At 41.0% G+C, this 12,500-nt stretch overlaps 2 protein-coding genes across 7 annotated transcripts in view; both read left to right on the plus strand.

Annotated features, from left to right (window-relative positions):
- Nucleotides 1–5,592, plus strand: part of arfgap1 (ADP-ribosylation factor GTPase activating protein 1) — a 16,467-nt gene extending 10,875 nt beyond the window's left edge. For 2 of the 5 annotated variants that reach the window (XM_053226946.1, XM_053226945.1), the window contains exons 9-13: nucleotides 800–832; nucleotides 2,123–2,179; nucleotides 2,709–2,768; nucleotides 3,435–3,511; nucleotides 4,197–5,592. In XM_053226946.1, the coding sequence (XP_053082921.1) occupies nucleotides 800–832; nucleotides 2,123–2,179; nucleotides 2,709–2,768; nucleotides 3,435–3,511; nucleotides 4,197–4,518 (549 nt within the window). In that variant the 3' untranslated portion in view covers nucleotides 4,519–5,592. Of the gene's footprint in view, nucleotides 1–799; nucleotides 833–1,362; nucleotides 1,393–2,122; nucleotides 2,180–2,708; nucleotides 2,769–3,434; nucleotides 3,512–4,196 lie in introns of all 5 variants that reach the window. The other 3 variants (XM_053226948.1, XM_053226947.1, XM_053226949.1) reach the window with 3 other exon arrangements.
- Nucleotides 5,593–6,777: 1,185 nt separating this feature from the next.
- Nucleotides 6,778–12,500, plus strand: part of elmo2 (engulfment and cell motility 2) — a 24,261-nt gene continuing 18,538 nt past the window's right edge. For both annotated transcript variants that reach the window (XM_053227336.1, XM_053227337.1), the window contains exons 1-3: nucleotides 6,778–6,886; nucleotides 11,635–11,713; nucleotides 11,859–11,899. In XM_053227336.1, coding sequence (XP_053083311.1) covers nucleotides 11,636–11,713; nucleotides 11,859–11,899 — 119 coding nt within the window. In that variant the 5' untranslated portion in view covers nucleotides 6,778–6,886; nucleotide 11,635. The remainder of the gene's footprint in view (nucleotides 6,887–11,634; nucleotides 11,714–11,858; nucleotides 11,900–12,500) is intronic.

Here is a 12,500-nt window from a genome sequence, read left to right on the forward strand (position 1 = left end):
GCAGTGTTAGTATATGAATGTATGGGTTTATGAGAGTGTGAAGTGCGCTGTGCTGCTCCTGAACCCAGCCTCAGGATCAGACTCAGGAGAACACGCTGCGTTCCAGGAGAACATCAGGCAGAAGTTCCACCTCGTCGTCGCTCCACACATCTGCAGCCTCATTCAGAGATTTAACTTTTACAGCTTTTATCCGTGTTGGCGTTTCTCCGCTTTTCTCTTTCTCTGTTACTTGATACGCAGCTCATAACGTTAATCTCAAGGTGTGTGACGCTTTCTGACGTGATCACGTGCGCGTTCTCAAATCGTGTCTGTGTTGTCTTGTGGACGGAGATGTTTTCGAGAACGATGCTCAGGTGGAAGGGAATCTTTTTTGAAGACAGACAAATAAATGTTCAGCAGCACTCGTGCGTGAGTGTGTGTGCGTGAGTGTGTGTGCGTGAGTGTGTGTGCGTGAGTGTGTGTACGTGAGTGTGTGTACGTGAGTGTGTGTACTCACACTGACTACGCTACAGCAGTTACTGTGGATTATGGCTGATATTTTACTACATTAATGTAAAACTCAGTCTTAATTAAAACAGTTTTATTCTTCTGATCTCCTGAAACACACTGATGATGAAACATTTATACATTTTTATAAAGTTATCCCTTTAACAGTTGGATGGAATTTAAACAGTTAAAAATGTGTAGAGTTTTATGTTGTAAGGCGTGTAAATAAATCAGATCATTATATTTGGAGCTTTTGAAACTTTTGGAGGAAACTGAATTAAAAAGTGTTTTTTTTCCTTCTCTCCCGTAACAGACGGCGAAACTGGCCAGTCAGGCGTCTCTGAAGGTGTGTATCACGCTAACACACACACACACACACACACACACTGTCTCTTTAAGTTATTTATATTTATCGATCGTATTCTTACAGTGTGTGTAATTCAGTGAGAATGATGTAATAAAGTCCGTCACCTGTCACAGGTGTAATTTCTGTAATCCTGTATTTATCGTGTCATAGAGTTTCTAGGTTTTGCTGATAATTATATCACGATATTCAGCACACAGTGTTATGATTATAAAATGTTAAGTGTTAATAATGACGTCCCACTGAAGGACACTCAGCGGAGGGCCCCTAGGTAGGCTGCATGAGTCGCTACCTTCTTAGGGTCCTTTTCTGAGCTGTGTGATTACAGTGTGATTAACACCTCAGTGATTAACTGTGATGTTTAATGAGTTTATTATCAGCGTGTGTGTGTGTGTGTGTGTGTGTGTGTGTGTGTGTGTGTGTGTGTGTGAGTGAGAGTGTAATTAATGTAATTAATTAAAGTTAATTCCTGTTGCGTTACATCACTTCCTGCTGCTCTCTGTGGATTAAAGTTAAGAGGCTATAAGCCGCCGCCTGAGCCGGTAAACTGCCGCTGCTGCATGAACGCCGCTCCTCACCTCGGCTTTATTTATTTATTAGTTTATTTATTGATTTATTTATTTATTTGTTTATATCATTAGTTATTGATGGTTGGATGTTAGTGTCGTGTTGTTTGGCTGCTTCACTGTGTGTCCATGAGCGTGAGCGTAATGTCGTAATCACACTGTCTCTGTTTGTTTGTTTATTTGTTTTTTTGTTTGTTTTGTTTGCTTTGCTTGGCCAATCAAATGCGTCCTAAGCAGATGGATAAACATTTATTTAAGAAACGAATGTTCAAGAAAATCTGAAAATTTTATTAATTATTTAATTAGTTAATGAATTAATTGATGTAATTAGTGAGGATTTTTGCGCTGTATCATTACATCATCTGTTTGTTTTCAGCTTTAGTGATTTGACTCCTAATGGCTGTGTTTCATTGCTGTTTTTAAATGCACCCTTGTTCACTTCCCCTTGGTGGAGTGTACACTGGAAACCATCTGTACTCTGTATAAAGTTAACAGCTGACTCACACAGGGGATTGTGGGAAATTTGGCTCAGTCGTGTTTCAACTATGTCGGTTTAACCTCCATCTGCAGCTCACGAACACACTCCACTGCGCTTCTGCTGTGTGTGTGTGTGTGTGTGTGTGTGTGTGTGTGTGTGTGTGTGTGTGAGAGAGACTGAAACATTTCTCATGTCGGAATATTCACACGTGTTCTTCCCTCTCGCTAGGCGGCTGAATTAGGCCAAACTTTAAACCAAACTGTTATCAAACCCACTCAGGAGAAGGTAATTAATGACCTCATCCTCACAGAACGATTCATTCAGTGGTGGGCTGCAGACCAACTCTAACTGATTCAGTGATTCATTTAATGATTCATTCAGTGATTCATTTAACAAATGATTCAGTGATTCATTTAACAAATAATCCAGTGATTCATTTAACAAATAATCCAGTGATTCATTTAATGACTGATTCAGTGATTCATTTATATATTGATTCAGTGATTCATTTAACAGTTAACTCAGTGATTAATTCAGTGATTCAGGAATCAGTATATAATAAATAAAGTCATAAATCAGTCATTCAAATCATAAATTATTCAGATCCTCAGTTAGTGCTCATTTGCATATAAACATTTAAATAAATTTCAGATCAGGTCTCGTGGTGTTTTGGTGATTGACAGCGCTGTGGATAATTTCACAGTTAAATATTCAGACACATTTATGATGAATTATGATTAAAGCTGATTTGCATATGTAAATGTGGTGAGGCGGAGCTGAGTGAATGACGTGTGTGTGTGTGTGACTCGTTTAGGTTAAAGATGGAAAGTTGTTTGATGAAGTCTCCGTCAGCTTCAGTGACTTTGCCTCCAAGGTACGAGACACAGAGAGCCACGCCCACTTCCTCTGAGCAGAGCATTATGGGATACACAGAGATCGATCCTGCACCACGCACTCGTTCACTTCCCCTTGATCGAGTGCCCTAGGCGAATTTTATTACCTTAATTAAAGTCCTTTAAGTCGTCATCACTGCAGACCGTGGGACCACAGTTTACCCACAATGCAATGCTGCATTTAATCAGACCAGTACGCTAGCGGAATAGCATGCAGGCTAGTTAGCATGCTGTCTGATTAGCCACTTTTTCCTGCGGTTGCGCCTGAGAGCGTTAGGGGAAGTAGACGAGAGCTCGTTAGTGCAGCGCTTCATTAATAACAAACCGAAATCTGGATTAAATCCCAGGCGCCTCAGAGGAAGAAGCCGTGGCTGATTTTTACTGAATATTTAAATGATAATGTTTGTGTTTTTATTTCTTTGTGCTGCGGATGTTTGATTCTGACGGTGAGTGAAAGAGCCTTAAAATCCTGTTCAGTGTTTCAGTGGAGTTCAGATCAGATGTTTATAGTTTTACTGGTGAGTTATTAACTGTGTGTGTGTGTGTGTGCGTGTGTGTGCGTGTGCGTGTGTGTGCGTGTGCGTGTGTGTGCGTGTGTGTGCGTGTGTGTGCGTGTGTGTGCGTGTGCGTGCGTGTGTGTGGTTCAGGTTCAGGACGCTGGAGTGAAAGGTTGGAAGGACATGAGCTCATTCTTCGGTGGAAAACCAGCCGAAGCTGCTGAGGGGTAATTTATTATTTTATTTAAATTTAATTATCATTTATTCAGTAAAGTTTGTATGATGTTCACACTGAGCGTAAACATGTGCAGAAAAAACACTGACATCATGACGTCTGAGATATTATTTATATTATTTATATTATTTATATTATTCCTCATAAAGAAATGAAATTTTTTGTTAAAGTTCTTTAAATAACTTTATAATGAAGAGTTTAAGATGTTCTGTAAAATTTCTAAAATTAATTCTTATCAATCGCTTTATTTATAAATTAATAATTCCCAATTCATTTATTTTTATCATATAATAATAATAATTATAATACTAATAATAATTATTATTCACTAATTCACTATTCATTAAATTAATCTACATTTTAAAAAGATTAAAACCTTTTTACTCAATATTTTTAATAAAACGTTGCTAAAATATAAAATTATTTGTCTTTCGGTGCAATTTAGAATTTTACTAAATTGTAATTATTCTATAGTAATTAAAAAAGAAATAAATTTATAGTACTAAATGTTTAAACATAGAAAACATTTGTAGTAATAAATGTTTAATTAATGTGATCAATAAAAATGAATAAATATAAAGAATTAGATTTTTTAATAAAGTAAGTAGAGAAAGGAAATGCTAACACTGGAATTGTTCAGCGTAAAGTGGTGATTAACGTGTGAGTGGATCCTCCAGGCCTGCAGGGGGCGATGTTTATCACAGCGACTCTGCCGGATATCAGAACAGCGACGGCGTCGATCGCGGTTTCTGGGATTCGTTCGGCGCTAACGCTGACAGCAAGACCAAGAAGTCCCCGAGCAGCGAGAGCTGGACCCACGTGGAGAACTCGGGCGGGAAGAAGAGCTCGGACAGCTGGGAGAACTGGGGCTCCGACAACAAGCACAGCACCGGGGACAGCTGGGAGAACTGGGAGAACCACTGGGAGAACGGCGGAGACAACAAGAACAAGAAGAGCCCTAAAGCCGACGAGGAGGCGTGGGACAACGCTAACTGGTAGAACGGCCGATTTAACAAACGCGTAAATGTGAACTGGAGAAAAAACAACGATAAAAACGTCTCATTAGTCCTGTTCTGTGATGTCACACTTCACCTCATCTCCACATTGTGCTCAAACATCAACACACACTTCTGCACAAACGCAGCAGCTCACCATGAGTCAGCACTTTACTACAACGGCCGCCATTTTGGTTCTGTCCCAAACTGTAACGTTCAAGTCACGATGAGTGGTTTTACCAGGAGGTCGGCCATTTTGGCTCCGTCCCAAATGCTAGAATTCACGACTTTTATTTGTCTCATAGTAATAAATAAATTGAGTAGCGTTAGCTCTTTTAGCAAAAAGTGAGCTAACATAACTAGCGCTAGTTAGCGAGTGATAAATGGCGCGCGTCAGGTTGCTAGCTAGCACTAGTGTTACCATAGCAACGACACAAATGTGGCCTATAATCAGTATCATGAAGAAGACAGACAGCTGTCAGTTTCTCACACTCCATGTTTCTTTACCACACACACACACACACACACACACTGCCTCATGCTGATGTACACCTGAGTATCATCTCTCTCTCTCTCACACACACACACACACACACACACACACACACACACACTGCCTCATGCTGATGTACACCTGAGTATCATCTCTCTCTCTCACACACACACACACACACACACACACGTGCAGGTGTTCGAGGTGTGTGTATTTGAATGCTCCTATTTAAATCATGTTGTATGAATATTGTTATGCAGGTTGTTGTTTGTGTGTTTGCGGATAATTAATTGAAATTAAAGTGTAATTAATGTTAATGATTTTAAATTCCTGCACGTATAAAAACAGAAACTGTGTGTTTGCTGTAAGATATCGAGCTTTTCCTCTTATTCTAATGTTTTACACGTGTAAAGTTGCAGAAACAGATCAATATTTTTGTTGTTCAGTTGAGCGTTAGCGTTAATGTGGTGTTTATTCATTCTTATTTATCATTTCGTTTCTGTCTGAAAAAATCCTCATGTTTATAAAAGTGTTGAAAATGAAATCAGATTAAAGAATAAAGACTGGATTCAGTATTTTATCAAATATCAAATATTTTAATGTTCTTTCTCACACACACACACACACTCTCTCTCACACACACTCTCTCTCTCTCTCTCACACACACACACTCTCTCTCTCTCACACACACACACACACACACACACTCTCTCACACACACTCTCTCACACACACACAAACACACACACACTCTCTCACACACACACACACACACACACACTGAGACTCTTTAATGATGCCATTTGGGACACAGCCGTATGGTTAATATTTAATATTTCTGATTGAAAACTATAAAATATCAGGTTTAAATTACAAATTAATTTCATTTATTTAAAAAAAAACTTTTTTCTTATAGATTTATGTTATTAGTTAATAATGTTTATTAATATTAAAATATACCGTTTATTTATTTTAATATACGATATGTTAGTGTTATACATCTTTAATGTGCCATAACAAACATTAATAACAATAATAATAATAATAATAATAATAATAATAATAATAATAAATTGTTGCTCTCTGTATCAGCGGCTGCTTTAATTCCGCCTCCTCTCAGAGTGATTGACATTTGGAGCAGCCAATAAGAAAACAAGCAGCTGTTAAAACCCGCCTACTGACCACAGGGTTGCCAGGTTTGTACACTTTACCCTTCACATTTTAATTCCATTTTCCTGATAAACACTGGTTTATTTTGCTGGTTTATTTTGCTGGTTTATTTTTGCGTTATTTAAATAAGATTTACAGAAGACAGTCAGGAGTGTTACTGCATCATCATACATTATATATCACATATCATACACAGATATATGATCAGAGTTTGGTGAATTTGTTGTTAGTTTGTTTAGAAATGAAATAGAGCTGAGCAACAAATCCAGTGACTTTTTCAATTCAATTAAATGTTATGTGTATAGTGTTTTTACACAGTGGACACAGAGCAGCTTTACAGAAATAAATACATTCAGGATATAAATTATAAATGTATGAATTTATCCCTAATGAGTGAGCCAGAGGTGACGGTGGTGAGGAAAAGCTCACTGAGACGATATGAGGAAGAAACCTGGAGAGGAACCAGACTCAAAGGGAACATCCTCATCTGGCTGACACGGATAGTGCAATTATAAATCATTCCCTTCTATTACTGTGTACTACATGGACACATAGTGCAGCTGTGTAATGACTGGTGGGGGATCGGGGGGATCAGTGGGGGATCAGTGGGGGATGTGGCAACCCTGGGCTCTGCAGGAGGATGTGTTGAGTATGGAGGAGAATCAGAGGAGAAGTCACGGCGTTACAGCGCACTGATTCACTCACACAGGTACTCTATCAGCTTCATAACGCGTTATTACACCACATCATCACATCTGTGTGTGTGTGCGTGTGTGTGTGTGTGTATGTGTGTGTGTGTGTGTGTGTGTGTCTTTACTGTGACACACGGAGCGGAACCGCGAGAAAAAAATGTGTGTTTCAGTGTGTGTGTGTGTGTGTGTGTGTGTGTGTGTGTGTTACAGCTGCAGAGGAGCGCCTTTACTGCACATTCAACACTGATGTAATGATTATTTAGTGATTGTTGGTGATATGTGGATGTGTGAAGGACAGCTGCTGGTGAAGCTGAATCTACACCTCTAACATCACTCCATCACTTCATCTCTCCATCACTCCATCTCTCCATCACTTCATCTCTCCATCTCTCCATCACTCCATCTCTCCATCACTCCATCACTCCATCTCTCCATCACTCCATCTCTCCATCACTCCATCACTCCATCTCTCCATCTCTCCATCACTCCATCACCCCATCTCTCCATCACTCCATCACTCCATCACTCCATCTCTCCATCTCTCCATCACTCCATCTCTCCATCACTCCATCACTCCATCTCTCCATCACTCCATCTCTCCATCACTCCATCTCTCCATCACTTCATCTCTCCATCTCTCCATCACTCCATCACTCCATCTCTCCATCTCTCCATCACTCCATCACCCCATCTCTCCATCACTCCATCACTCCATCTCTCCATCACTCCATCACTCCATCTCTCCATCACTCCATCACTCCATCTCTCCATCTCTCCATCACTCCATCTCTCCATCACTCCATCACTCCATCTCTCCATCTCTCCATCACTCCATCACCCCATCTCTCCATCACTCCATCTCTCCATCACTCCATCTCTCCATCACTCCATCACTCCATCTCTCCATCTCTCCATCTCTCCATCACTCCATCACTTCATCTCTCCATCACTCCATCACCCCATCTCTCCATCACTCCATCACTCCATCTCTCCATCTCTCCATCACTCCATCACTTCATCTCTCCATCACCCCATCTCTCCATCACTCCATCTCTCCATCACTCCATCACCCCATCTCTCCATCACTCCATCTCTCCATCACTCCATCTCTCCATCTCTCCATCACTCCATCACTCCATCTCTCCATCTCTCCATCACTCCATCACTCCATCTCTCCATCACTCCATCTCTCCATCTCTCCATCACTCCATCACTTCATCTCTCCATCTGTCCATCACTCCATCACTTCATCTCTCCATCACTCCATCACTCCATCTCTCCATCACTCCATCTCTCCATCTCTCCATCACTCCATCTCTCCATCACTCCATCACTCCATCTCTCCATCACTCCATCACTCCATCTCTCCATCACTCCATCTCTCCATCACTCCATCACTCCATCTCTCCATCTCTCCATCACTCCATCACTTCATCTCTCCATCTGTCCATCACTCCATCACTCCATCTCTCCATCACTCCATCACTCCATCTCTCCATCACTCCATCACTCCATCTCTCCATCACTCCATCTCTCCATCACTCCATCTCTCCATCCGTTCTCTGTTTTATATCCTTCCGTTTTTCCCCTTCGTTTATCCCTCCATCATTTCTTCCACACGCGCAGCATCAGGTTTCCGTCTGAACGAGTTAATGCAGTTTCTACAAATAACACACACACACACACACACACATAACACACACACACATCACACACACACATCACACACACATAACACACACACACACATCACACACATCACATACTGTACACACATCACACACACACACACACATCACACACATCACATACTGTACACACATCACACACACACACACACATCACACACACACATCACACACACACACATCACACACATCACATACTGTACACACATCACACACACACACACACATCACACACACACATCACACACACACACATCACATACTGTACACACATACACACACACACACATCACACACACACACACATCACATACTGTACACACATCACACACACACACACATCACACACACACATCACATACTGTACACACATCACACACACACACACACACATCACACACACACACACACATCACACATCACACACACACACACATCACATACTGTACACACACACACACACACACACACATCACACACACACACATCACACACACATCACACACATCACACACACACACACACACATCACACAAACACACACACACATCACACACACACATCACATACTGTACACACACACACACACATCACACACACACACATCACACACACACATCACATACTGTACACACACACACATCACATACTGTACACACACACACACACACACATCACACACATCACACACACACACACACATCACACACACACACACATCACATACTGTACACACACACACATCACACACACACACACACATCACATACTGTACACACACACACATCACACACACACACGGAGCTATAAAATCCTGCACAGACTGCATTAGTCTCTCTAATGCATGAGTCATCGAGAGCACACACACACACACACACACACACACACACTGTCTATACGTTTACATTTTATATTTGTATTTACATTGTGTTCAGTGTTTAGATTAAAAATTAATAAATTTTATAGCTCTGTCCTTTTGATGGAAACTTTTTGGAGAATGGGGTCAAACACACAGGAAGTGACCTCAGTGATGTCAGTGTGGGGGATGGATGTGATGTGGTTCGTTTTTCTTCGTCACACTCTTTCACATTCTGTAGTTTTTACAGATTTGGGATTTTGAGATTCCTGACAGCACACACACTCAGGAACAGGTAGTGAACCGCGTGTACCTGTCCTGAGGGCGCAGCCTTAAAGAGTCTGGCTTTAGTTCCTTCAGTGTGTATCGTTCACCTGGAAAAGTGTCTGTTCATGCCCTGAAATAAAGGAACTTCCCCTGTCACTGCTGTGGTACCCTAAACATGTTCAGTACCTTTAGTGTGTTCAGTACCTTTAGTGTGTTCAGTACCTTTAGTGTGTTCAGTACCTATAGTGTGTTCAGTACCTTTAGTGTGTTCAGTACCATTAGTGTGTTCAGTACCTTTAGTGTGTTCAGTACCTTTAGTGTGTTCAGTACCATTAGTGTGTTCAGTACCTTTAGTGTGTTCAGTACCATTAGTGTGTTCAGTACCATTAGTGTGTTCAGTACCATTAGTGTGTTCAGTACCTTTAGTGTGTTCAGTACCTTTAGTGTGTTCAGTACCATTAGTGTGTTCAGTACCTTTAGTGTGTTCAGTACCATTAGTGTGTTCAGTACCTATAGTGTGTGTCTGTTACCTGAGAAGGTGCTGTAAAGCTTTAGAGGTTCCTCAGTGCTCTGATTATTCTGTTGTATTGTTTATCAGTAGTACTCTATATTAATGTGTAATATATATATATTATGTGTATTATATCCTGATGGTGCCACAGCAGCAACAAAGAAAAGTACACTTTAGTTCCTTTATTTCTGAGACGTAAAACTCAGTGGGAAAGACACTAACAATATTACCGTTATAACTGTAAGCAGTTTTATAGCACAGAAATAAATCCAGTGGGAGACACTTCAGCTTCTGCTGGAGACACTTCAGCTTCTGCTGGAGACACTTTAGCTTCTGCTGGAGACACTTCAGCTTCTGCTGGAGACACTTCAGCTTCTGCTGGAGACACTTCAGCTTCTGCTGGAGACACTTTAGCTTCTGCTGAAGACACTTCAGCTTCTGCTGGAGACACTTTAGCTTCTGCTGAAGACACTTTAGCTTCTGCTGGAGACACTTCAGCTTCAGCTGGAGACACTTCAGCTTCAGCTGGAGACACTTCAGCTTCTGCTGGAGACACTTTAGCTTCTGCTGAAGACACTTTAGCTTCAGCTGGAGACACTTCAGCTTCTGCTGGAGACACTTTAGCTTCTGCTGGAGACACTTTAGCTTCTGCTGAAGACACTTCAGCTTCTGCTGGAGACACTTTAGCTTCTGCTGAAGACACTTTAGCTTCTGCTGGAGACACTTCAGCTTCCCCTGTCACTGCTGTGGTACCCTAAACATGTTCAGTACCTTTAGTGTGTTCAGTACCATTAGTGTGTTCAGTACCTTTAGTGTGTTCAGTACCTTTAGTGTACCTTCAGCTTCTGCTGGAGACACTTCAGCTTCTGCTGGAGACACTGTGGTGCACAAAAGTGTCTCCATATTTTCGCCTGGTGTTTTATGAGTTTACTGAAGTGTAAACATGAAAGTGTTCTTGCCGTCTGTGGTTTATTCCTGTTTCAGTAGAAATGAGATTAAGAGAAGATTATAACAGCAGTGCGCTCTGAGACACACCTCCAAGCAAACACACTGAATATTTCATTAAAGTCTTCACATCTGCAGTAATTCTGTTCCTCTTTATGTCTTGCATCATCATGTTAAGTTTATATAGTGTATAAAATGTGTATGCCATCGGCAGATTCAGCACACACACACACACACACACACACACACACACACAGAGGAAAATCAGCTATGATGCAACGACAGGAAACAGCTCAGGAGCCGATCTACATGTTTACTCTGTAATCTGTAAAATACAGCAGTGTGTAAAACTTTGTAAACTTTAATATTGTAAAATTCTTTGTCTTTACATTAGACTTATATTACATTAAACCTCATACTGTTCATTCGACAGAGTAACTGGAGTGTGTGGTGATTATTTCGGTGTGTGTGTGTGTGTGTGTGTGTGTGTGTGTGTAGGATGCCGCCGCCGTCAGACATCGTGAAAGTGGCCGTCGAGTGGCCCGGAGCAAACGCACAGCTCATCGAGATCGACCAGGTCTGAAATCCTCAAACTCCATAATCTCCTCATCCTCTCATTACTAATTATTACTTATTTATTCTGTAATCGTTATCACTCTGTGTGTGTGTGTGTGTGTGTGTGTGTGTGTGTGTGTGTGGGTTTGTGTGTGTGTGTTTTGCAGAAAAAGCCGCTCTCCTCCATTATAAGAGAAGTGTGTGATGGGTGAGTGAATACGACTGAATACAACTTTTATTAATTTAGCACCAGAATATTGGTCTACGTTACACCACAGTTCTGCGCTCTGATTGGTCAGAAGGTGTTGATTAGTTTTCTATAACAGGTTTATATTAATGCACTCGTTCTAATACATTATCGTTTCTATAGTAACAGCTCTTTCACAGGGATGTGTACAGCAGACGCTCCACTGATAATAAACAGATTAAAAATGTGTCGATGTGGTGAAGTAAGGAGACGTTTATGTAACAGTTATGGAAGGAGTCTCCAGTGTCAGCGCTTCGTAACAGTCAGAGGTAAAGCTGTAACTGTAAGTTTTCCAACATCTTCAGGACAGAGGAGTTTACGCTGCTTTGCGGTTTCTCACTAACATGCGGAACAAGCTGCGTTTTTTTGTCTTATTAACTTGGAGAGAGAGAATAAAGAGGCTGGTGAGGGAACGAGTGTTTATAGCTGCTATAACGTAAGCGACAGCAGGAACTAATTCGTTTCACTGACATTAAATGTAACTATATGGGGTTATAAAATGGATTCAGGAATGTGCTGCACATGACAGGAGATAAATTTGATTTCCTCTCTTACTCTTCTC

This window comes from Pangasianodon hypophthalmus, chromosome 20 (assembly GCF_027358585.1).
Source record: "Pangasianodon hypophthalmus isolate fPanHyp1 chromosome 20, fPanHyp1.pri, whole genome shotgun sequence".
NCBI classification, from domain to species: domain Eukaryota; kingdom Metazoa; phylum Chordata; class Actinopteri; order Siluriformes; family Pangasiidae; genus Pangasianodon; species Pangasianodon hypophthalmus.